This window comes from Nothoprocta perdicaria, unplaced genomic scaffold, assembly GCF_003342845.1.
Source record: "Nothoprocta perdicaria isolate Ctin4 unplaced genomic scaffold, notPer1 scaffold_1, whole genome shotgun sequence".
In the NCBI taxonomy this organism is placed as follows: domain Eukaryota; kingdom Metazoa; phylum Chordata; class Aves; order Tinamiformes; family Tinamidae; genus Nothoprocta; species Nothoprocta perdicaria.
In genome coordinates this window covers 7844759-7871702 of record NW_020454093.1, presented here as the reverse complement: position 1 = coordinate 7871702, position 26944 = coordinate 7844759, and the positions used below count along the sequence as shown (strand labels likewise).

The 26944-nt window shown below is 38.4% G+C and overlaps 2 protein-coding genes across 5 annotated transcripts in view; one reads left to right on the top strand and one right to left on the bottom strand.

Moving 5' to 3' along the window:
* Positions 1-1429: 1429 nt before the first annotated feature.
* ERCC8 (ERCC excision repair 8, CSA ubiquitin ligase complex subunit) lies at positions 1430-23550 on the bottom strand. Of its 4 annotated transcripts, none has more exons than XM_026037162.1 (12): positions 23534-23550; positions 22254-22349; positions 21994-22095; positions 17126-17249; positions 15657-15738; positions 14918-14986; positions 13266-13332; positions 12130-12233; positions 10582-10706; positions 7520-7717; positions 3758-3844; positions 1430-2431 (listed from the first exon to the last, which is right to left on the bottom strand). In XM_026037162.1, exons 3-12 carry the CDS (start codon positions 22092-22094, stop codon positions 2363-2365), a joined length of 1026 nt encoding a protein of 341 aa, XP_025892947.1. In that variant the 5' UTR covers position 22095; positions 22254-22349; positions 23534-23550; the 3' UTR covers positions 1430-2362. The 4 variants fall into 4 exon arrangements, with proteins under 4 accessions (XP_025892947.1, XP_025892920.1, XP_025892929.1 ...); XM_026037135.1 differs by lacking the exon at positions 23534-23550 and adding an exon at positions 23412-23488; XM_026037144.1 differs by lacking the exon at positions 23534-23550 and adding an exon at positions 22904-22986.
* A 182-nt stretch (positions 23551-23732) lies between these two features.
* Positions 23733-26944, top strand: part of NDUFAF2 (NADH:ubiquinone oxidoreductase complex assembly factor 2) — a 44500-nt gene continuing 41288 nt past the window's right edge. Inside the window, exon 1 of the mRNA XM_026037114.1 lies at positions 23733-23915. Coding sequence (XP_025892899.1) covers positions 23789-23915 — 127 coding nt within the window. The 5' untranslated portion in view covers positions 23733-23788. The remainder of the gene's footprint in view (positions 23916-26944) is intronic.

The following is a 26944-nucleotide window of genomic DNA, read 5'->3' as shown; positions in this document are numbered from 1 at the left end:
ATACCAGTAGAAGTTGGGGGTCCACCAGCTGCAAAGCAGCTTTGCAGAGAAGGGCCTGGGGACCCTGATGGACACCAAGGTGACCAGGAACCAGCAACAAACCCTTGCAGCAAAGGCCAGGAATCTAGATTGCATGAAGTGCTACCAGCATGTCATGGCAGGCAATCCTTCCCCCTTGTTCAGCCCATGTGTGACCTCTGTGGGGTTGTGGCAAGCTCTGGGCTCCCTAGCACAAGAGGGACAAGGAGATATTAGAGTGGGTTCAGTGAAGAGTCACCAAGATGCTTAAGGACTGGGAGGATCTGACGTACAAGAAGAGGCTGAGTGAGCTGAGCTTGTTGAGCCTGCAGAAAAGCAACCTGGAGGGGAGGTGTCTTATTGTGGGATGGATGGATGGATGGGGTGATGGGGTGGAGTAAAGACAACAGACTCTTCCCATTGGTAACCAGTGGAAAAACATGAGGTACTGAGCACAAATTGCAACACAGGCAATTCCATTTAAGCCTAACAAGCCTTTTTTCCCCCTCTAAGGGCCATACTCTAAAGTACCATAAACCTCTTGCCTGTAGCAAGACCATTTACAATCATACTACAGATGGGAAACTGATCCTTGAAAACTATTTGGAAAATAATGCATTCATTCTTTGATAATTTGCTCACAGGATTTACAGAGCAATATTTTAGAAATTCAAATACCTAATACATGCAAGGTTGTTAAGCATGTTCAAAATATAGACTGTAATATGCAAACAAGTCATCCCTCAGAACAGATGTCTTTTGAAAGACAAAATCAAAACCTACTTCCTTCCTTCAAGTTTTTCCCCATTTTTCCTGTTTTAGATAAAAAAAAAAAAAAAGCCAACCAAATAACCATTGCAACAAATATTATCACTTAAAAGGTAGAAAGGTGGGTTTTTTTCAGTTTGTTTGTTCCCCCTTCCCCCCCCTCCATTACCATAAGGTCAGAGTCAGGCTGTTCCTTAAACTATCTTCAGCTGAAACTTCTGCAAGTCTTTTACCCTGCAACAATCCATTTAATAGCACATGTAAAATTTTTGGTCTCTCCTTGGACATACAAGCTATATATGAAACTTGCCTAACAAAAATGTTACCTTGATATACCCTCCTGTCCATGTCTGATTCCTGTGGACACCACTAGGATCTAAACTGATACAGAAAGTGACAGTCTATATTTTGTATAGATACTAAATACAAAAGCACAGAGAATTAATTCAGAAACGCACACTCAGCATATCTATACATAATATAAATATTAAATTACTATCTTTCATTTATTTATAGTTTTACCTCACTTCCAGGAACTGTGTATTACTGTTTGAAGTGCTCCCTTTCCCTTCTCCCATTTTCCCCCCGCTGCTTAAGTTGTGCATCTCAGTTCAACATGAACTGATTTAGCTCTCAGCACATGGCTGCTGAGGCACAAACACTGACTGAGATTAGGCAATGAACCCCCAGAACTCCTCCTGACCAAAACACCGTGGACATTCAGATCACTAATTCAGATGAAAGCAGAGTTTTCAAGGACTACAGTCTATAAAACTTGATTCACTCATTGTCTTGCATTGTACCTCAAGCACATTTCTGTCTATGAACTCTCCATCCTGGCTAGAGAAGCACATATGAGATTCATACATACAGGATTAACCTTAAAGTCACTTTAACAAGAGTTAACAAAAACCTAATCAAGCTAGCTCCTATTTTTAACTTTCTGGGACAGATTCAGATACAAGTTGATGAGGGATTCCATATAAATACTTGGATAGTTAATCTGTCCCTTCCTGAACTGAATATCTCATCCATGGAGAAACTCAGGCTAGACTAATAAAACACAAAACAACAAGCACATAAACCCATTTAGGTTCCCACAGCACACTGACACTCATACAAGGTCTCAGTCCGCTACATCTAGACATTGCAGAAAATAAACTGGAAGTATCCCTGAGCAAGCCCTCCTTAAGGCAAAATCCTCTGTATCAGGTGTCTCAGAAATGAAGGGATTATCTCCCTATGTATTAGTGATGCCAGAAACAATGTACTATTAACTAGTCACAAGGGCCTTTAGTTTTCTTTCATCTGCTGTTCAACACTGAATAAAGCACACCAATGTGTAAGGGTTAAGTATAAAAGTCAGTAGATATGAAAAAGTAATCCCTTATATAAAGCAATAAATGTGAGGATGATGCCAGGGAAAAAAGGTGGAAGGTTATTTTGAAAGACCTGGCTTTAATACAACTGTACAAGGAATCCAGTCACAATAAGCCTGACAATATCCGATTCTGTAGATAAAGTCCTTGAACGTAGCTGCCTGAATGTCAATTTTATATCAGTACACCAGGGAAATTCAGCCTTCATCCTCACTGCTGCTCCATGCATCCTCATATGCTGGATTTAACTGCTGTTGAGAAAGAGACTGGAAAAAAAAACAAAATAAAGTCACTCTGAGGTTTGCTTTAATAGTACTCTAAGTAATTAAAAGCATGAAAAGTAAATAAATGCAATACTTAAGGTATTTCTTAAACTACTCTCTGCAAACAAACTGGTTTGCATCTGAAAGATACAAGCTTTTTATAACCTATTCTTTGACATTTTTTCCATTAGAAAAGAAAAAAGGGCAAACTGTGAAAAGACACAGTATTTCATTTAAATCCAATTTTGACTAAGACACCTGGAACATAACTGGAAGCTCTAATAAATGTCTGAATGTAAAATACGACAACATTTGTCATCAGCAGCAGGAGGGTAACAGTTGGCAAAGCAGCGGCATATACGGCTCAGGCACCACAAGGGCAAACCTAGAGGGGCAACCATCATCAGAGCAGGCAGCTTCCCTCCCTCCAGCCCCAGACTAAAACCATAATTTAAAAAAAAAAAATCTGCTTAAACTGAAAAAAAGAGAAAGCTCAAAAATCGTAGCTTAACAGAACAAAAACACTCATTTCAGGTCACTGGAACACACTTCGACTTCATTTCATATTACGTAAACTTTGAAACTGCTTTTTTCTTTAAGTGTAGTTTTTTGTAAACAATGTTTCAAAATAGAGCAACAAGTGTTTTCATACCATCTTTTTAAAACAGAACACTGCTGAAATGTTAGAAAATGCATTTTTTGTATGATATGATTCAAAATATTAGTATCTCCTGTTGTAAAAACCAGTTGTAAAAACTGCTGTACTCTATTTTGAGAAGGGCTTCAGTCCCTTTAAAACTTTATTTTCCCCCTTTCCTAATGTTTTTTAAATTTATATTGACCAGTTCTAATAGTGAGAAGAAAAACATGTTCTCCTATGAAAAACAGTGCTACTATGATCTGTTCTGGGAACAGTCTGCATGTTTTCTCTCAAAGTCTATGATCTTTATTATATTTCTGTTTCAAAAGTATTTGGATATGAATTGGATTGGATATGAATTGCAGCATGCTTAATTTTATGGTTTAGTATACAATTATATTCCTAAACAAATTTAAAATGCAGTTTTTCTTAAACATTTTTCACTTCCAAATGAGTATAAACTACAGAAAGCAGAATTTAAGGAAGCTAAACTGGAAGTTGAAAGACTGGCAGTCAAACAACAAACACTACTTCAACCGGAAGAGAAACTGCAAGTGTACAAGAGATTTTTCCAGTGAATCAGCATTGTTACCAATTTTGAAGATGAAAATCCACTTCATATATAATGCTTTTATTGCATACATAGCACCCACAAAGAGTGCATTTCAACCGGATAAACTATTAGTTACCTTCTCAGAAGTGTCATCAGGAATTGGCTCTCGAAGGGCAGGTATCCAAGCAAGGATATTGCAGTCTTTGCTACCACTATAAAGCTCCTTTAAAAAAAGCAAACAAAAAAAAGGTCAGCTTTACAAACTTAATGAATATTGAAATAGAAGTAATGCTGGCAAATAAATTGTATGAAATTTTTTTTTTTTTTGGTAAATAAGGACACATACGTAACTTCTAATTTGTAATATATTCAAAAAAACATAATTTTTTTCTATTAAAATTAAAAATATGAATCTACACAAAATATGCAATATGACACAGGTTAGAAGAATGCATAAATATGAGGCAAAGGAGTAAACGTTGTGTAAGTAGGCACAGGCAAGGAAAAGAACAAACAAGGAACAATTTGAAGTCATCATCTGTCAGGAAGGCAGAGATCAGAAAGACTGATTTATTATTTAATAACCTTATTTATTATGCTAATGACTAAGAGTGGAATCCCAATGTGCTGGGTACCCTCCAAACACGTGCAAGTAAATGGTGTCTGCACCAAACAGCCATCCATCAATCATGGCTTAAATTTCTTTGCTTTTTCTTAGAGGAAATACAGGTTTCTCTGCCTCTCAACTGAACAAATTCTGCTGTTCAGAAATACTGCACCACCTTTGCAGTAAATTTTGCACTAATAATGCTCCTGTTTCCCAAACCGTTACTCACTTTCATGTGTATCGAGGTATTTTCACATGTCTTCAATCTTTAATTAGACTCCTTCTTATTATATAAAATGTCTGACAGCAATTAAGATGAGAACAACCATAAGGACAAATCACTTGAGTGGAGCATGCATGGTATTCTCTTCTGTATCCAAGCTGACAGTGGAAAAAAGTCATCTAGAAGCTTGTTGGCTCCTACACTTAACCTAACACCTCGGTGCATGTCTCCAAAAGGATTTTAATAAGTTGATTCAATATAGATCAATAAATTACAGTTCTGTCTTTGCAGAAAGTTCCATTTTGTGTTAGGTGCATTTAACTCTACAAAAAGCATGAATTACTCTGACAGGTGGCACAGGAACTTAATAATTAACTATGAAGTTAACCAGTTCCTATAAATATCCACTTATATGGGTAACTTAGTCAAGTGAGCTGCTATAATGACTTCCGTGTAACCACTCCTGGGAATGAAGTTATTTGTGCACAAAGCAGGACTGAACATCCTACTTATCTCCCTTAAAAGAATAGGACAGGTCGAATTCATGCCAAGGTACAAATCAGCCATCACTTCTGCTCCAGCATCCTGTCTTTTGCAACACACACAAATCACTGGAACTTTGAGAACCAGCAGTATGTCCCACCCTGGTGAACAATGTCATTGGGAAATCACCATATTTCAATTAGTCTTTATTACTACTTGTCTCTCTTCTGATCCTGGGATTGCAATATCTTCAATTCATCTAGACCATGTTGACTAATATTTATAATTATTTCAATTTGAAACAGTGACTCAGACCCTAAGTCAGTCAAAAGAAGAGCCAATGCATAAAGCTGCAGGCATATTTATGGGATAGTATAGCATAATAATTCAGTGCTACATTTTAAATTTCTGAGGAAAGGTTTCAAGAAAGGCTGAACTTATGTTTTAGTTTTTGTCATTTTTTTAACCTATCACCTGATTGTTACAGATGGGTACTATTATTTGGGTAATAATTATTTGCCAAATAACTTTGTAGTTGTCATTGGCATTCACAGAATATAAAAGGACATAAAAAAATGTTCCTCATGTACTGCTAATAATTTTCCTTCATTACTAATTAACTACAAGTTATGTACTTTATTCTGTGTCTGAAAGGGAAACACAGGTCTTGTTTACTTATTTTACACAGTTAACACAGCACATTGGTATTTAGTTGTGTTGGATTCAACATTATTGAATATTGGATTCAACAATACTGAATGAGTATTGGATTCAACAGTAAAATTCTCTCGGAAGATTTGACTTCTCCTCTTTTGCACCACCCCTGAAATTCTCTACCTCTTATTAAATTAACTTCCCTTCTTAATGGGCAATATTCTGCAGCTCTTATTACTCAAGCAGCTTAACATCTCATTAGCTTCATGGAGAGAGTTACATAAGAAAAATTTAGGCCAGCAATAATAGTGGATTTTATGGCTTTATTCCCAGAATCTCAAAAGGATGTATACATGCACATATAACTCACACTACCCTGTAGTGACACAGGGCAACTCCAAAGATAAGTCACTTAAGAATGGTAACTAATTTGAACCTATTAACAAGAGAGAGACGACGAAAATCACTCGCTTGCAAACAGGTAGTTGGCTGGGTGCCAGGGATTGTAGCTACAATAAAACTTCTGAGGGAAGAGATAACACTTCCCACCTCAAATACAAAATTGGTACACAAGGTTTCAGAATCTGTTTCAATCATGAGATGAAACAAAAACAGTGAATAAAGTATGGGTAATAGAAGGAAAACAATAACTGGGAGGAATAAATTTAAACTCAGATTTTGAACTGAAAAATAAATAATAAAGGCCAGATTTGGGAGTGCAGTAGGAAAATCACTCAGCAGCTTTAGAGGAAGCAAAATAGCCTAGAAGAGTATTAATATGGAGAAAAAATAAAAATGATAGAGACTACAACTAGATGGAAATGTTAAAAACTATGTAGAGCAGTCAGATGTAGATCTTGTTTCGTGTGAAGGCAATGTGCTAAGTGGGAAAGGTGCTAAAAAGGCTGCATCTCTGCAGCTATTGATTTCCCCAGCAGAGAAATAACTTGCATCAGCATCTTAGAAGAGATGACTGAGGAAACTTGTGACCTGCTCAAGTTAAATATATACAAAACATACTGGAATAAATAGAACCGAAAGTGAGCTAATGTACCATTCAGGAGAACAAGAAAAAAAAAGGTGGGATGATACAGATACTACTGGGCTGCCTGGCATTTCTTTAATCCTAGGCAGAAAAATAGAAAGAAGGGACTAAAGAAAGGCGATAGATAGAAAAGGTGATTAAAAAGATTCTGAAGATTTTGAATGGAGTTCTTCAATTAATATTTTAGGAAAATATCCAACATAATTTACAGTAAAGCAGGCTCTGTCAAAAAGAGATCGTATTTAAAACAAGTTTATCTTAAAATATAATTGCATAGCTATAAATATATACCAAATTTTAATACTGCTTGCAAACGTAAAAAGAGAGAAATTTTACAGACATCTACATTCTCAAAAAAATATATCTTTTAACTGAGTATCAGTGTTTTTTGTATGAAGACTGATCAAATTGTTTAATCATCTCAAGACAGAACCACCTGTTTGGAAATCCACGTGTGAACGTAAACCAATAAGGTTAATACTAGCAATATGTTTGCTGTTGACATACTTGCAATACAGTAGCCTAAAGCCCAAAGAAGAAAATTTTATACTAACAAATGCAAGGTTGTTTAAAGAAAAAGGGAAGTGAGCCTAGGGAGAGTGCAAAATCCAACAGGAGTAAGGGTGGCTCTGAAAGAAGCTCAGGAATCACAGTGGATAACAAACGAAGTGAAGGTGCCCGCAAGCCTTTGACTATTCTGAAGGAGTCCTTGTGAACACGCTCAAGTCATGTGCACACACGAGTGATAACAACAGGGAGATATTTCTGGCAGATGGTATAACGCTGATGCTGACACTGCAGGACTGCTCCCTTTCCCAAGCATTTCAAAAGACAAAGCAGAGATGAGACACACACATTTCTAGGAATTCCCAATTATTTCACTCACCTGAAAATGAGGTTGAAACACACAGCAGTCAACAGTACTATAGTGCCCTCTAAGCCTAGTTATGAGTTCTCCTGAGAAAATTGTGTAAACAGCAATGGTGCTCTTATAGGGTACAAAAGCAAACTCTGGGTTGCAGCCCCAGGAGATGGTGAATTTGAGTCCTTTTCTACTTTCATTACAGACTTTCCCATAGTTCACCTGTAAATTGAAAGATTAAGCGGTTAGTTATTAACTAAAATTATACATAGTAACTTTACTTAAAAAGGACATTTACATTTTTACATTAATATCCAATAAGATTCATGTTAGGCTTCACCTTTTAACATAACTCTTGGGATTGCCAAGTAGAGATGTTCATTGAGACAATGATTTTTTCTGTTTATTAACACTCATTATCTTTATTATAAACTCTGAGAAACAGGGGAGGGGAAGAGGGAAGACATGCCTCTATCTGCAGCAGCTCCACACTTAAAGATGGAATCTGCATTGACCTTTCATGCCAGATCTACTTTGATGAACCACAGCTACTACTGAAATTAGTTCAGGAACTCCCGCTTAAATATTTTCCTAGATGGTCCCACATAGCCATTTTCTCCCAAATACTGAAAATATTAGAAGAACCAGATATGCACAATAGTATACATACAGTTTTTAGTAAGACAAAGCTTACGTTTTCTGAAAGCTCCAGCAACTGAAAATATTAAACCTAAATCTCTAAAGAGCCCCCTTTATTTTAAGGTACAGCGTTTACTTTTTCCCAGTTTCTCCTTTAAAATATTTTACACACACAAGCATACACACACAAGCTAGTTTATACATAATTTGCAAATACCAGTATTCAGATAGCAGTAGATAAAAAGTTATTTCCCATTAGGCTAAACTATGAAAAGCAACGAGGGAACAGTGTTTCTTGGAGGTGGCAATGGGTGCAGGCCTAATCACACTGTCTTATTAACCACTTCAGTGGTAAGCAAAAAGTGAGATCGTTGTCTCAGCCCAGTTTTATTATGTGCATTCATCTCAAAAATAAAGTACCAACAACTCAACCACTTCACTCTAAGACTTGCTAACTCCATGGACTGGAGAGAACTTGCTTCTTACTCTTTAAAGTGCCCTTTATGCGAGCTGATCAGTATTGCAGAAGGTTGTATTTCTGAAGAATATACACTATTTAGATGGCAAAGAGCAGCACCAGTTCAGCCAGCACCAGAAAAGGCCCTCAGGGGCTTCTCAGCATCTCATGCCTTGCTCTTAGAAGCAGGAAGAGCACCAGCAATGCAGACAACAATTCTGTGCCTCTCCCTCCTGAGTTTGCAAGGAGCGGCAGAAGAACAACAGATGAAAAAGACTGAAGGGTAAGCGGAATTATGGTGGGAACAACAAAGGGATTTAAAAGAAAATAGAGCATTGCTATAGCTTCCTAAGTTATTTCTTATGCACCGGTCAGGAGTGACACGTTAAATACATTGAAATGTCTGTCTTCCGCTAAATCTTGGAGTTCATTGCTGCTGAGAAATTCAATATTGTTTCCTGCAAGTAGAACTGTGAGATAAGAGGCTACACAGCTAAGCAGGACCTTGGCTTGTGAGTTGCGTGGGAAGCCTTGCAAATAAAAAGTACAGCTTATCACTGTTGCTGATATATTTCAAGGTCTTGACAAGTCCTACCTAGACGGAAAGCTCACGGAAGTTGAAAATTGGAAAAACTCCCAACACGCTAGGGAATGCTTCCAGTGAATATATCAGTCTAGTCAGGTCCTCCATAAGAAGTCAGAAGTGTATTCACGTGAACAGTGTATCTTATCACTATACAAACCAAGTATTACAATTCCAACATACAAAACACGTTCACAACAAGGGAGCACATCTCCAGTTGTCTCCTACAGGAGAGCTGCGAGTTGTCTGCTGTATATTCTCCACCCCATAAAAGAACAAGCCAAACATCACACATGTATCACACACTCAAAGATACTTCACAGAAAAGTACTCAGATGCCTGTTGTTTTACAGTTCTCTTTCTGCTGAGAAAAGCTAGACAGACATTACAACTTCTAGTTCTTTGAAATGACTCCCACTCTAAACAGGAATAAAAAAAAAGAAAGAAAGAAAAGGTAAAGATAGTGTATTATTTGGGTAGGGAAAGTAGTTGTAGGAAGTTGGATGGTGACTGGGAATTCAGGGTAGCCAAAGTGAGGCAGGAAAGCAGATAAAGCTCTTTTTGTGAACTATGTATTTCTCTCCCTCAAAGTGGAGGATTTAACACAATCCCGTTGTTTGTGCAGGTTCCTTTCTGTGTTTGTGGGGTCAGCGAGAGAAAAGGGGAAAGCGCTACAAGTGCAGAGGAGGAGATTTTCTATGAAGATGATAAGAAGGACTGACTATGGGAGTGGACCTCTATTACCTGCACATGCATATATTTGACTGTCAAAAACTTAAAATTGTTTTAAGCAATGTATCTGTGTGGTGGATGAAAATACAGTACTCTGGACTGTACAATTCAGGACCTAAACTAGCAAGACGGGATCAAGCTATTCAATTCCAACTAAGATAATGGTGCAAGAGCCTGTGAGACAAGTCAGGGAACTAACAGGCACAGCAAAACAAAAGACATTGATCCAGCTGGTAGTAGGAGTGTGAACAAACTCTATTATCTACTTTGGTGATAGGGATTCGAAGACACAAAGATGTCTGTTTATGAAGTGCTGAGAAGGAGCTAGCGAATATAAATAGTAAGAGGATAGAAAAGACCTTTCATTTAAAGGTCTATAGGGGAAACTTTTTGATATGTTCTGAAACTGATCAGCAGGAAGTAAAAGGGCACTAAATAAGAGATCTCATCCCATGTTCTATTTTTAGAATATTTCATGATGGGTTTTCTTTTTGAACAAGCAAAAATAAGGAAAAAATCCTGAACAAAAAAGGCCTGAAAAATCCTTAACCAAGTGAGATAAAGCAGCAATATCCTTAAAGAAAATAAATGAATATCCAGGGATGCACAAACTAGTGGCAATAGTTGAAAACTAAGTGCAAATAAAAACATAACCAAGGATTCCTGAAAACTTACTAGTGTGTTCTCTCCGGTGGAGCTGTTCCAGAGTCTCATCCGATCATCTGTACCAACGGTCAACAGATGAAGTCCATCGTGTGTGTAGCATAAACCATTCACTCGCCCATTGTGGGTAGTGTTTACTGCCAGAAAATAATAATTAAAAAAAAAAAAAGAAGAATTAAAAAAAGAAAAAGATGGTGTTTCAGATATCTAGGTAACTACTATTCTGTATATACATTTATATAGTGTATAAATAACTTAACTTTTGGATTCAAAAAACATGACTACCTCCATGGATTACTTTATTTAAAAATATACAGCCATAAATAGCTTGCATATACAGTTGACTTGGCCAATATTGCTCGTTACATACTATAAAGGGATTCAGTTGGGTTCACCCTGCAATCATGCATTTTCTTAATTAGAATAAGGTAGCCAAAAGAGAACTTAGTGCTACCATGCCTAAACTGATTATGGTGCCCACAATTAATTGAGATGATGAGATATCTCCATATTGTACTGCAGTACATAATACGTAGCTTTCAAGTAAAGAAGCTTTAGCTATTTTGCAACATTTGATAAACAAATTAGCTACACTTCCTTTAGGTCAGATCTATTTCTATATACAGAATCCTATATCTTTTGACTGGCACTAAATTATCATAAATTTGATCCTAGAGATAGAAAAATAAGAACATGAAAAGAAAGTATTTGTGTTTGAACAAGATAATGCATCATTCAAATAAGCAGATATCATTATATTATATAATACAACTACACTAATTATTCCAGGAGTTGCATATAAGCTCACTGTTTACCTTTTACGAACAAAATGAGATTAAAAAAAAATTTTACAACAGTCTTAGCTTTCGTGGCAGCCATTTCTTGAATTTCAATATTTTTATATCTCTCTGAAAGCCATTTTACAGATGCATCATCAAGGCAGAATTTTCTATTTTAAGCTTTCCAGTTAAAGAGAAAAGAACAAAAAAAGAAGAAACAGACAACCTGTATAGTTAAGGGATGGAGAATGTGTGCTAAAGCTGTATTAATTTCAGCAAATTCAGGAGTACATGTATGCAATTTATTTCTAAATAGTGTGCATTTCTATCTCAAAGCAACTACCCTGCAAGAGCTTTTTTGGCCTGCCCAAGTTATAGACCTTTGTTCCAGATTTTGTTGTTGTTTTATCTTTGTTTTAGAAGAATGCAATAACTATTATGACAGCTAACACGTAATATAGTGATTTTTCATTATGAGAAACAGGAAAGAATTCTTCCCCATAAAAACTGGATGGTACAATTCCAAATTCTAGAGGAAACTAACATTTAAAGCAGACACAGTACATGGTTATCAGGGAGATTTTTCTAAACAAGACACCTAATCACAATCACTGGGTCTATAACAGAGGGAACTAAATAAAATTCAGTGGTTTATGTTATGCAGGACATGGTCACTTGTATTATCACTACTGTCTTTGCCTCTCCCACTTCACAATTCATTTACAAAATTAAAGAATGAATCTATTCACATTTAGCTTATCACCATTATATTCCATATTACCTCCTTCAGAAGATGTTTTGCACTTCTCTCCATTGTGCTGATCAAGTGTAGTAAGACATCCAGATGCTCTCCTCACATCCCATAATTTTGCTCTACCATCAGCACTGAGAAAGACAAATTTGTTTTTGTTTGTAAAGGTTTCCATTATCCAGCACTTATCCTGGTCCAACAACTATTCTGAACTATTCTTTGTGCAGTCACATTCAAACCAATAAACCTGCACAAAAAGATTTTAAGACAGACTTCAGACTTTACATGCATTAACAAATAAAGCTGCTACACTATGAGTATGCAATTTAGGTGCATATCTCTGTCTAAAACACAATACACTGGCCTCTGTTTACAACATGTCACCATTGCATGCAATTACTGACTAGAACAAACTTATTCTCCTATTGATACAAATGTAGCTACAGAATTGAGCATGGCATGCAACTGCTGTTCAGGAACTCAGCAGAACTCTCACGCTACCACAGCTCTATGGTATAAAGCTTGGTAACCTGAGTAGGCTGGGTATGTCTATATGATCTGCTATACAGTGCTATAGCACAGAAACACTACAACAGCTTGCCTTCATCTGACTCACCAGGATGTCTGCATTAACAGACCAGCAAAGGAGGGAATGATCAAGACTCAGTCTGCTGTGATTCAGTCCAGCTCCAAGCCTGCAAGGCCACACGGTCTCTCTACGAGCAATATAAGCCATGCTAGCTGTTGGGGCTAGGAACATCCACCTACTGCTGCCTGCTGACCCACAGAACAGAGCAACGTGCTGTGCAGGGCGCTCTGCTGCTACCACAAGCCAAGGACAGACAAAAAGTCAATTCACACTGAAAAGACCACTGCCTGCACACTAAATTGCCAATGCTTGCTTGCTTCCTTTGATCTACAGCTGGAACATACACCCTATCAAATTGCTTCTTAGATAAGCGGTCTTCTAGCTATACATTTTTTTTCCTGTGTATTCTTAAGTTACATTACTGCAATAATAGCTGGAAGATGTCTTTCAGCTGCACTAGTCAATTTTTCCTCACTACCTTAGTGCTGTCGATTCTATTCCAAACCCGTATCATTAAAAATATTTAAAATTTCCCCCATAGACATTATTGCTTATAATAGTACAGAAACATATTTACCTTGCTGTTGCCAAAATATATTCATGACGTGGGGACCAAGACACTGCCAGCACTTCTTGCCTGTGACCTACAAATGGTATGAAAAAGCTTATATGATTTTTGATGAAAGTACTTATACGCATTTCTTTATGCAAATAAATTCAATATAAAAATCCATAGGATCCACCAATTCAAAACAATAATCTGAACTGCCTACATTGTAATATAAATTTATTTTGGACTAGAGACTGTTTTCCTTCCTTCTTATTGCTTGAATGGGATTGCAGAGAGCTGGACATGATACCATTACTATCACACATATTTAACTTCTACTAGTTTTAGTTGTCTTTTCTACAGATTGAGCTCTTGTCTGATTATTTGAAATATTATTTCAAAGCAGACTTATCTGGTCACTTTTTCTTTCACTTCATCATACATCTATCATTCACCTCTACTCTAAGACCTTTATTAAACATTAGCAAAATGTCATTAACGGCAAATTCTCACTAATTGCAAGAAGTGATGGACTTGGTTATGAGAGTGTCAAAGGTATTGTCTGTTCCCACAGACAAACTGCTCAAGTCCAGGCTAGGTGAGTGGACAGTGAGGAGGGCTGAAAACTCTCAACTTGAAGGTTCGGAGAGTTGTGATCAGTGGTACAAAGTAGAGAACCCTCAGGGCAAAGAGGGCCAACAGTACTGCGGGCTGCATTATGCAGAGCTGCCAGTAGATCAAGGCAGGTGATCCTCTTGCTCTACTCTGCCCTGGTGAGACCACATCTTCAGTAAGAGCATCTATTATCTGAAAGGAGGCTGAAACTGTTGTTTTCAGTCTGCAGAACTTTAGGAGGAAAATCTTTCCTGTGTTTATAAATATCCATAAATATAAATTATCATGGGAGGATATGAAGAAGATGAATCCATAAACTGAGTGGTGCCCAGTGACAGGACAAGAGGCAACAGGCACCAACTGAAACATGGGAAACTTCATCTGGACATATGAAAAGGTTCATTTACTGCAAGAATGGTCAAGCACAGGAGAAGTTTGCCTGGAGAAATTGAGGCATCCATCCTTGGGGATTTTCCAAACCTGACTGGACATGATCCTGGGCAACCAGTTATAGCTAGCCCTGCTTGGAGTGGAAGAAGGGAATTTAATAGGATGGGAATGGGACCAAATGGTCACCATGGGTCCCTGCCAACACTAAGGATTCTGTGATTGCAATTCAATAAAAACTTGCAGCTTCCCAAATTTGATAAAAGCAAAGCACGAGATATCACCTTTCCATGATGCATAGTAGCTTACTCTTTATGCAGAAACCTTTTAAAATTATTCAAACTTGAATATTTTGTTAAAATTTGATTTTTAACATGTACACAATCACAAAAACATTGCCAATACTTAATAAGCATTAACTACCATCAATTCGATTGGAATTTATGATGAAAACACGCAAACTTCTCAAAAAATTGTTTTTGAATTCTCTAGTCCATTACCACTATAACCATATCCAGAAGAAGCTTTTTTCACCATGTAACTTTCACAACTGGTACAAAATGTTACTTACAAAGTCACATTGCTTACAAAGAACACATTGTATACAATGTTTCTCTATAGGGTCTGATTTACTCAAAGTAGTTATTGTTTAACATTTGTTTCAGACTAAAATGTACCCTGCAGAATGTGAGAACAGGATCCAGACTTCAAGTCACAGAGCTGTACTTTGGGGCTTTTGGTACCAACTGCAACGAGAAAAACAGACACAGATGAAGACAAAACAAAACAAAAAACCACAGTAGTTGAAGGAACAACAAAAAGATTATGGCAATGACAAAGAAATAGAAGAAAAAAATGTTAGCCAATACCAGTTCATTTCATCTGAGTACTACATAGCTGGTTGCTGCGATACGCTTTATCAACAGGTTTACATTTTAAGTGAAGGTAAATCTAAGATATTACAAACAAATATTAAATTGAGGGCAAACAAAACGTACCTATGCCACAAGAATTAAAAATATTCTCTCTTGCATAGTTAAATAACATGCACCTAAGTAATACATAAAACACCCCACAAATATATATATATACACACACACACACACACACAATTAGATTCAAATCTAACAACATGGAAATGCTAACTTGTATAACTGACAGTAAACTGGTTATATGTAGGAACTTTAACCCAGAGGCTGAATTGAACGACACATTACTCCAGAAGAGCAAATGTAAGCTTCTCATTATAAACATCATGAGTCCATTGAAAATATTTAATTTTAATAATGAGCTAATTCTTATATAATTTCACTCTCTGTAAGGCAAAAGACAATAGAGGGAAGAACCTCTGAATATTACATGCTTTTTATGATAACCCCAAAATAGGCAGGAAAGTCCTTACAAACACATACATACCTGCTATTAAACAATGTTTGGTAGCAACTGGAGACATATGATGGCTATAGACAGTTCCATCAAAATGAAACACATCTGCAGGCTGATAACAAAAAGATTTGTTTGATCAGAGTACACATATGCTATAAAAAAGTATACACTTTTTATTAAGCATTTTCCAAGTTACAACTGCAAATAAAACACAAGTATTACTGTTGACATACTACTAATAAGGTGCCTCCTTAGTAAACCAATCATGCAAACATTCCAAAGTAAGTGTGGCTGCAACATTAGACAAGTACGTCAAACCTGGAGGGTGACCCAGAAGAAAGTTCAAGAAAGCTGGCTGATCAAAAGCATAAATGGAAGACATCTACAGTTTATTACAAGTTAAAAAATGGAAGCAAGAGGGGAGGGGGGGTGGGGGAAGGCAGGAAGGTTCCAAACAATATGGAGAAAAAAGGTCCAGGAAAAAAATAAGAAAGAATAACACAGACTAAACTTAAAAGTTCCTTGTCAGTTCACAAACATCATAAACTACCCTTCATTCCTCCAAGGAGTATTAAAAAGCATAAAAACACATACAATGATTAATTCCCTTGACAATGTTAAAAATTAAAAACAACCAAGAAGCCAGTATTGCCTTTGACAGCTAATACAATGCCTTGCATGTACACTTCTTTTTGTTGTCTCCTTCTAAACTACTGAATAGAAATATAACTTAAACCTAAGCTGTTTATATCTTCAAATACACTGGTGGCTGAGTACAGGTCAGTTAACAGCCTTCATGCAAACACTGTGTTCCGTACGCCATGTAGAGCCACCTGTAAACAGAGCTGTGCACTTAAGAAAATGTTTAGTGACAGTAAATACAGCTTCACATCTCCTAAGTGACCCAGGAGGTCTTTTCCAAACACACATGACCACTGTTTTAAAATACGTGATACTCCATTTCTCTACATCCTTTCTATTTCTAAATGCCAAGGCCAACCTTTCAAAGGCAGTATCTATGCCTTGTTTACTAAAACTAAACAGCCCTGCTGTACCCTTTTCTTGTTGCATACTCCTATTACTATACAAATAAACTAAATAGTAAATATTTTTGTAAAGCACTGAACAACTCTGGAAAAAAAAAAAAAAAAAAAGAACTACAGCTTCAGATTAGTCCTAGATAGGAAAACTGAGGTAGCACAGAATGAGCTGCATGTATGCTGCATGTAAGCTGCATGCTTGTGACTGAAGCAGGAGGGAGCAGCCCCGAGGGCTCCAAGGTCTCCCACCATTAGGTGCTCAGCTTGACAGAACCAGACAAAGACGTGTTTAGGTGAAAATGCTGCATCCACAGCACCTTGCTGCTCTACCTGCCATTCTAACAACTAGTTATTTCTCAGCCATCCATGTGTTTGCTCCTATTGAGCTCTAAGTGAACTGCAGATGCAGACAGAATGATACAGAGATATCCAGAATCATAAAAATTTCTATTTACTTACCTGTAAAGTATTTGTATCCCATATTTTCAATGTTTTATCAAAGGAGCTGGATGTAAACATGCCAGTGTCATGAGGATACCACTGCACTGTCTCTACGCTGTATTTATGTACATTAGGATGGCTCCTATAAATGAGTAAAAGATTCCAGTTGATTCAAGTCAACTGCCATTAATTGTCAGGAAACTGAGTGATCCAAGTGGAAAATGTAGTTTGAGCATTTTCAAAGATTGCACTAAAGCTTTCAAGAGGAATAACTGATTTTAGTGCCTTAACAAGTCAAATTAAAGAACCCCTATTTAAAATAGGCACAGATCATTGACCTTTACCAAGTATGGTATCTTTAGCATATCTAAAGCTAAGAGAATGTGAGGCACAAAAGATACTGATCTCTTGAAAAACTTGAATTTTCATATTTAAAATCAAGTTATGGCCTAACACTCAAGAGCCACTGGTGAGATCCACTGTAAAATATGATCATGTGCATAATTTGAAGAATCTTGGTCATTATGATTCAGCATTAGCTAATAACTACAGCTATAGTGGTTATTTGATTGATTCAGTTACATGAAAGTCACCAGACAGTTACTATGAGTGGAATATTTTCAAATTCACAAGTGAAATAAGAAAAATATCATCTTGATACAGTAACTTTCAATTCCACTGTATACAGGAATAAGATCTAATTAATAATATATCAACTGTGCTGGGAAGTAGGCACACCAGTGCCAAATCCGCCCGCTTAAGAAGGGTAAGATTCCCTCAGGCAGGCCCAGAACAGCAGAGCCAGTCTCACATCCCTGTTAAGCCCCTCATGTCTGAGAGGGTAGTGTCTTGATATCCAGTTCCCAGATGGAAAAGCAGCAGGAAAAAATAGTTGAATTGGCTCTGCTTGGACCTCGTGAAGAGTCCACAGGATTTCCTCACTTCAGTTTTTATCTTTGCAGTGGTCTCAAGTAAGTGTGCTGGACACCAAAGTTATCATGGTTGCAAACATCATTGCGAGAGAGACTCTGTATATAGAAGAGGGTGGTGTGCATGTAGTCTGTATATGTGATATACAAATATACAAAAATATACATGGCACATGGTATATAAAAATTCATATACACACACCTAGCACCAGAACACAGTTAAACTTTCCTGTTTGCCTGGGTTGCTGGAAGAACAGAAGATACCTGAATCTTTTCAAATAGAGTCAGCCTGAAGCCAGAACTGGCCGTACTAAGCAAGAACTATTGTGCAACTACTGAGCTTATAACTCCTGTACTGGTTATTTCTAGGCCATGCCCTGCAAAAACCTGTTACCTTGTCACAGTGCTAGAAATCACCTGATTTTGCTTGGCTCACTGCTGCTCAAAAAAAAAAAAAAAAAAAAAAAACACCCACTTCAGTACCTGGAAGTCAAGCCTGACTTGATCAAAACTGATTCCCGCAGAAACATTTGTACACCAACTATAAAGATCTAAATCCTTCTAATTAATTATCCTGGTGCGATATGGTCATACAGGACCATGTTCAGCACTGCATCAAAACTATTAAGCTGTCCCATAACCAGATGGTTGAGCGATGAATTCAAAAACTTCTCCAGCTTTGATAAAGTCAGGTTTTGTCATGGCCATGTGCCATTCAGCTTGTCTCACAACCCTGTGCTACTCCTAATTTCCTCTGTATACAATATTCTATCCCACTGCTCAGGATATTCCAGCCTTTTCTACTAAAGATAATAAAGAATTTATTCTATAAAATAAGGTTGCTGCCATTCACCTTAACAGGCTTGAAATAGGCACATTGGCCAAGTTTCACACAAGCATCAGCTACATTTTATCTAAAAGCTGGACCTGCTCTGTTGTTCTCAAACGTCAGGTTTCCTGTGTGACAGTTGAATGTTAGTGTGGAAGGTCCTAACAGCCCATGGAAAATTTTAAGGATGTCCTTATTTTCACAATACCCGTCTTAACTACCATTAAGGACTACTTTAAAACGGAGTCACAGCCACAATAACTGAGTGGGTTTTTTGTGTGTACGTGTGTGTGTGTGTGTTTTGCTAGCTAACGATGACTAATCTAGCTTTTGGAGACTTGATTTAGTTGTTCACAAGTAGGTGCCTCGTACCTCCTATTGGCCTCCTGAAGCTGTCAGTCTTGCAAGATATGAGTGTCCCATAGGGAATACATCACACGTCCTAAGCCCACTAAAAGTTCTAGCTATTCTAGGAAATCTCAAATGACACCTGATATCTATAAGAAAATATATCAAGCCATTTAACTCCCCTAGTGTCTGAACACTAAACCTCTCTGCAAGATGGAGGTAGTGGCATCCTTGGTGATATCCACATGGAAGCAATTGCTGGACAAGCCATTAAGGTGGCACTGGTGAAAAGACCAAGGTTGCATTTGCTGTGGGTTGCAGCACAAGCTTTCCATGAGGAAAAGAAAACAAAACATTCTCCAATGGGTAGCTGTATTTCTGAAGGTATTAATTAATTCTAGATAACAAACACTGGGCATATTACAATGTACCATCAATAACTAGCTCCCTAACATTCTGAACTACTAAAACCTCAGCAAGTTCAGTATAAATCTAACCAGAAATTGCCTCAAAAGGCCTCTGAAAAGGCAACTTCCCTTCTCACTTGTAGATGAGATTTGCCTCCTATCCTACAAACCTGGGGCACAGAGAAGCTTGTGTGAATACCATTATCACATACTTCACAGATAGCAATCTGGTTGTCACATGGGAGTCCTTCTACCTCACAATTAAGCATTGATTTATGATGTCATGAATTCTACATAATATCCCAATATCTAAAGGTGAATTAACTAGAGTAAAAATATAAAAAATACTAAGAATGGATATTCGGAAAAATAATTTGAGGCAAAAACCCACTAACCTCCTGGCTTAGTAACCATCCATTCGAAGCAACAAGAAGTGGGTTTTAATCATATGACACATTGTGCCACACAGATTCGATGACCACAATTTAAGCCCGTATTCAAATATTGGAAGTAAAATATGTATCTAATTGAATTAACACCTACTTAAGAAACTGTCAATTATCTATCAACACAATACTGAGGGGCTCTTAGGCAGAATTTTCAAGTATGAAGTATTTCCCCTATCATAACAGAGAACTAACTGAAGACATCATTTTAGTAGAGATTGGCTTTTTTTTTTTTTTTTTTTAAATGCTGTGTGTCAGCATGTATTTCATCAGTTTGTAGGGTATGTTTCAGAAATTTAGATCTGGATTCAGCAACATACAGTTATTATTCTTAATTACATTTTTTTTTTGTTGGACCAGTTCTAGCACTCACTTACCAAATGGATCTTACTTGCAGTAGATTCTGTTCTTACCCATTTGTAGAGTAGGAACATTGATGCATGCTCTATTATCCTTTTTCTTTCTTAAGGTGAGGACAATTTAAGCCTTTTACTGTTACACAAATCTTTTCTGCTCTGGTCAATCTTAGCCATGAAGCTCTTAGACCTCAAGTACTTTCAAGACTAGGAAAAAATAAGGGGAAAACATGGCTACTAACCTTTTAAAATGCAGGATGTATCTTATTACAAGCCTCAGATAAAATCCTAACCTGCTAGATAACCGTGCTATCTAAAACACAACAATAAACAAGTCTTGCTAGAAGACTGAGAGCCTATAATGGGCCAATTTTTACTGCTTGCAAGACAGCCTGATAGATCTATAAAGGCTTTGAGTCTCACACAGATTATACAAACTGTGTGGTAGCACCTGATCATCATCAAAAAAAAAAAAATCCGTTTTTATCTGTGACACATCTGTCTTCACTCAAACACGTTCTTAAGCTCTACTTCAATTACTTATGCATCGATAACATCTAGTGTCATTAAAATAGCTACTTGCGAAGGTGAAGGGAGGGAGAAGGAGCAAAATCAGCAACTGAATCTATGTTAGGTTTTTTCCAATCAGACGAACAGTTATACCCATTTCGTTTCCCTTACCTAGGCATACAATTATTCCAAAACACACATAATTATGTTTATTTGAAATGTAACCAGGAATATGTATATAATAGTGACAGAATTATTTTCTAATCTTTACTGGCATAAAATCAGAAAATTTCAACACAAAATAATGGCTTTTTGTTTGGGTCTACACCAACAAAGCAAAAGCTGTAAAGATCTACAAAGCAAAGGGTGTAAAGAGGACGAGACTGGCTTCTCTGAGCAGTGTCCAGTGACAGGAGATGAGGTATGGGCCACCATGTGAAACACAGGAAGTTTCATCTGAAAATGAGAAAATGTTTTACTGTGAAGAAGGCTGAGCACTGGGACACGAGAGAGGCTGTGGAGTGTCCTTCCTTAGAGATATCCAAAACCTGCCTGGGCATGCTTTTCAGCAACCACTTCTAGCTGACCCTGCTTGTGCAGGCAGTCTGGACCAGATGATCTCCAGAGCCTACTTCCAAACTTAACTCCTCTATGATGCAGTAACACGAACTTCTCTGCTTTACTTTCCTAATGAGCACAACTAATATCTATCATTTTAACTTTTTGAACTAAAAGAAAAAGAGCTGTTTAAACAACAGCAGCAAATTATCACAGTATCATAAAGTATAACTGTTAGATGAGACAATAATAAAAGAAAGAAAGAAAGCACTTTGCTCCTATGATTTAATAAACCAAATGAGCCCTCAACAAAGTTTCTTGTTTTGCTCTATGTACCAAAATACATAATGCCAGCCTTCTTCAAAGATTTCTGGTACTATGTATAGGATTTTGTTTTTTCTTATAACAAAGAAAAACATGCATTTAGCTACTAATTTCATGCAAGTCATTCAACAAATACCACTGCAAACATCTGACAGAATGTTGTTGTTTCAAGTACTTACCTTCCTACAGAGCAAACTGCTTTACATGTGTAGCAAGGCTTTCTGCTGAAGTTTGCAAGGTCATAAAGTACAATAACACCATCCGATCCTCCTGACAACATACTGAAAGTGTAAACCAAGTACACAAGTTACAACACTTCCAATCTCGATCTGCTCAAAATAATTAAAGGTCATATACTTAACAGGAAAATAACTCTGTAATACCAAAACACAGTGAAGTATCCATAAAATGTGCTTACCAAAGTAAGGCTTATACTTACTATCTTCCTTCAACAGGTTCAATATCAAGGGAGTTGATACCACACCCATGTATTCTTTCCACATCCCTGTCTTTATTTAAATCCAGACTCAGAACCCTTAAAAAAATACAAACAAGCATAACTATGCTGTAAAATGTTACCTGTGCAGCTGAGAACAGGACAAACTATAATTTAACCTTTCCTCAGTCTATTTATCCATTGCATTTTTTTTTTTGTAAATGCTAGAGTTGCAGACATGACACAAAACTGAAAATAAAAACCGGGAAACTTATAGAAAAAATACATTTGTTGCCTAAGGAAAAAACAAGAAACTAAAAAAAAGTAAAATGGACTGAAAGGAATATCAAAACTGTACTTGAGGTCAATGTGTGAAAACCAAAGACAAGAATACAATAAAAAAAAAAGTATTCATGATAGTCATTAACATTGAAGTTATCACTCCTGCTTGAGACTATGGACACCTAGTGGACAAACTGGTCTAGTTTTATAATCTTCCCTTTTAAGAACCAAATGTGGTTTTTTTGCTTAATAGTACAGAAAATATATTTTTAAAAGAGTACTTTTAAAAATATTTAAAAAATAATTTTTTTTAATTTAAATTTAAAAATTTTGGCCCCGCCAAAATTTAAAATTTTAAAAAAATACTTCACATGCTGAAGTATTTCTGATAAACAGTCATCTTCATTTAATGCTTTGTTACCTGTGTATAAAGTTTTACAAGCAAAGTTTATTATTCCCAACTTGTAAAATCTTTTTTTTTTTTTTTTTTTGCAAAAATTTTACTGCCTAGCAAGAAAATCATTACTGTTTCAACTAAAATGAAAATGTTATCTCTTCTTTGCGGGGGGGGGGAGCGGGGTGGCGTGGAATAGATACTAAGCACTTAAACCGGCGCCCGGGCCTCCCCGCTGCCCCGCCGGCGCGCGGCCCCTGCTCCCTCCAGCCAGGCCCTCCCAGCGGCCCAAACGCCCCGAGGACAAGCCCCACGCGAAGGGCTATTGGAAAAACTTCTGAGGCGAACGTGGGGTTTTCTGTTCGTCTGTGAGGGCGAAATCACCCTCCGGGCGTGACAAGCGACCGGCGGCGCCCGAGACGGCGCCCGCCGGTGCCGCCAGGCCGGGGCCGCCAGGCCGGGGCCGCCCGCGCCGCGGCCGCTACCTGCGCGTGGCCTCCGCCCGGCGCAGCCGCGCGGGCTCCTCCAGGCCGGCCTGCCGCGCCGCGAGGAACCCCAGCATGGCCGCCGCCACCCCGCCTCCGCCATCTTGGGAGCGGCGGCGCACCTAGCGACCGGAGCAAGGCGCCCATTGGCAGCAGGAGCGCCACTCCCCGCCAACCACGAGCAGTGTTATTAGCGCGGCAGGAAGTGACCGTGCCGGAAGCCAAACTTCCGGGGGCGGGGCGCGCGGTGTCACGTGACGTGCCAGGGGCGGGGCGCGGCGGCGCGTGGGGCCTTTAACCGTTAACCGCCAGCCGCTAACCGTTAACAGCTGTGCGTGTCCGCCCGCGGCGGTGTTGCGGCTTCTGCGCGCCCCGCCATGAGCCGGGCCTGGCAGGTGCTGCGCGCCCTGCGCCTGCGGCTCCTGGGGCCCACCAAGGAGTTCGTGGGTACCGACCAGTTCGGCAACAAGTACTACCGGGTGCCCAAGCACGAGAGCCGCGCAGGTAGGGGCGGCGGGGGAGCCCGGGTGGGCCGCGGCGCGGGCCTGGCTGCCTCCGCCTCCGTTCTCCCTGCGCGGCTGCGCTCGCGGAGCCGCCCGAGCGCCCGCTGCCTCCCCGTGGGATTGTCCGCCGGGCTCGGAGGCCGCCAGAGCGCGCCTTGCCCAGCCTCGCTGCTGTCGGCAGGGGTGGGGAGCCTGTCGCCTGGCTTAGGCAGGAGAAAGGCTGCCACGTGCAAGGAAAAGAGCAGCTGCTGATGGTGCCAAGGAAGGGCTGGTTAGGTGCAACACTCAGATTCTGCCTGGACTGTTGCTTTAATGTAATGAAATACTAATTTCTGCCACTGAGGAAGTACAGGGCTTGCTGTCAGTTTGTAGTCGGTAGGCAGCAGATGGGCACCATATTGACTCTCCTTAAATTCAGAACGCTTCTGGCTGTACTACTAGGAAGATGCATCTGGGTATGTTCATTGAATTTCCAAGGAGAGGTCGTTTCTAGGTTTTCTTGGTGCAGGTCTTATGATGCATAGCTGCAGATAATGTATGAAGTGGCAGCTTCTCTTCATTCTTGGAGGTTTTCTAGTGCACATGTTAAAATACAGTGAACAATAGCATGTTCTTCCCTGCACAGGGCAGTTTACTTGCTTGCTGTGCTGTATGTTTATGACCAACTAGAGCATCTTCAGGCTGTGAATACATTCTGAGAATGATGTTCTTAAAGGCTAAAGAAGTAGAAGGTCTGAGGCTATTGGTCTTAAGTTAGTGCCCTTCCTAAAAGGAATTTCTTGTGGGTTGAGTTTCTCTTCAGAGCAGTTCTCAGGTCTGTCTTGCTGTGCAGCTTCATGAAACATGGACATTTAATTAAAAGTGGGTCTGTTCAGACAAGTGTCTGGTTGGAGGACTTTCAGCAGCTGTGTGGATTTCCTGTGGGTTAAAATGACACTAACAATTCCAGGTTTTCTGTTTCTTGTTTTCAGCTTGTGGGTTTCATCTTTTGACTTTTGGGTGCACTTTTCCCAAAGGTGCACAAAAGACTTCTAAGGAAGGCAAGCTGTGTTCTGTGCAGCTTTGTGTAGAAGTTGCAAGGGATTGTACGTCCATGGAGTAGCTCTGCAAGCTAAACGTTGTTTTATTACTCAGGAAGTCATTGCCTGATATGCTAGATGGAAAGGAAGATTATTTTAAGAGAAAACAAACAAGCAAACCAAAGGCAGCTACAAAGATCAGAGTGGGGTGGAAATGATGAGTAGATGGTCTGGTTTTGCTTGCTTGTAACTTGCAGCATAGGTAGAGTAAAATATAGCAGTAAACATAAGCTAACAAAATTTGAAATCCAACCAAGAGAGGGGAAGGCAACATTCTGATTGTGAGGAAGTCCCAAGCAATGAAATAATATCCCAAAGAAGATAGACTGCAGAAATGCTACTGTGTAACTTCTATTTCAGGTTCCAGCAGTTCTTTTAGCTTGTGTTTCAAGAAGTGATAAAACCTGTGGTCCCTTATTTATGATTAGGAAATCATGATGAGTTCAGTTCGTATGAACCAGTAATAGTGACTTGTTTTATCAGAAATTTTGGGAGTGTTTTTCTAGGTGTTTGGGCCAGTATGCGTTTCACAGAGAAAAGATGCCTCTCCACTGAAACTTTGAACAAGCTCTTTAGAACTTGATTGTATTGATTGTACAGAGGTTGTAGTAAGGCCAGTAAGACAATACGGGTAAAAAGACATGAGTATTGAACTTCAAAAGTCTCCTATTCTATGCATCTGTAAAGTTACCAGCAATCTGAGATAGTTAGATCTAAGAACATGTCATGGTACCTTTTAAATCCTTCCCTTTCCTTTTTTTTTTTTTTCATTTTTTTAAGTGAATTTGAGAAACATTGAGTATAATACTTCAGAGGTAACCCTGTACTGATTTTGCTTTGAACAAGGAGAGATGGCTCTTCATTGGGACTTCTGCCATTACAATTCTCACTGAAATCTATGAGATCAGCCCTTCTGTAAATCTTCTTCAGAGTCTTGCATTTGAAATGTGTTTTACTGATATAGATGACAGAATGGAGTGTGAGATGGAGGTGGATTCTGTTGTTCTACTCTGAATTTTCACCTCTATTCCTTCTCATTTTTCTTACTCCTTTGTCCTGACCTGTTAAAAGTTCTGTACCACCACCTTGCACTAGTACAATGTTTTATTACTATCAAATGCAAGGTGTGTTCCATTCCGTATTTTCTTTCCCATTGCTGCTAACTCTTTGTTATTTGTTGGACCTTTCTGCAGAAAACATCATGGTGGAAAAAAAGAATTAAAATCATTTGGTGAAGAATAAATTGCAAGCTAGAACTGACAGAGAAGAGGGAATGAAGAAGGGAAAGGGAGACCACCATGGCGAGCTGTTAGATAGGGTAAGGTTATATGTGAGCCCTTGAAAGAAAGTCAAGAGGTGTCATTGTTTTTATGGAGTCCCTTATTTAATATGAGTTTGTTTTCTTTTAATATGCTGTTCAAGCTCCTTTCTGCTGTCTCCTGTCTCATGCAGCCTAATATTTATTTCCTGTGATGCGCACACACACACATGAAAAATGTGCAGCAAAGGGTTAAAATTTTCTTAATTTCATGTTTTTTTTTTTCTGTCTTGGGATTGAAAGTAAGGTAAGGGAAGTTTGCTTTGTAAACTGAAACTTGAGATACTTCAAAGTAATGCTGCATTTTCCATAAGTGTGTTTATTCATTTATAGTTAATTTCAACTCTTCTGCCCAGTCCCTAACACCCTTGAAAAAATACAACTACTAAAATTTTATATTAAAATGCCGCTTCTGAAAAGTCTGCAATTCAGTGTCATCTATGTCACCTAGTGTCACTGGGTACTACCTGTGACAATAGTGAAATATGTAGGACAACTGGTGCTTTGCCCTACCACCCCCAAGTATTAAAGGCATAAATACAAATTACCATATTTTGAAGGAAAGTTAGGAAATTCAGGACTAAATTAACCTGGTTAAGTCACAAACTCAGACCCCTCCATGGATCAGGTTAA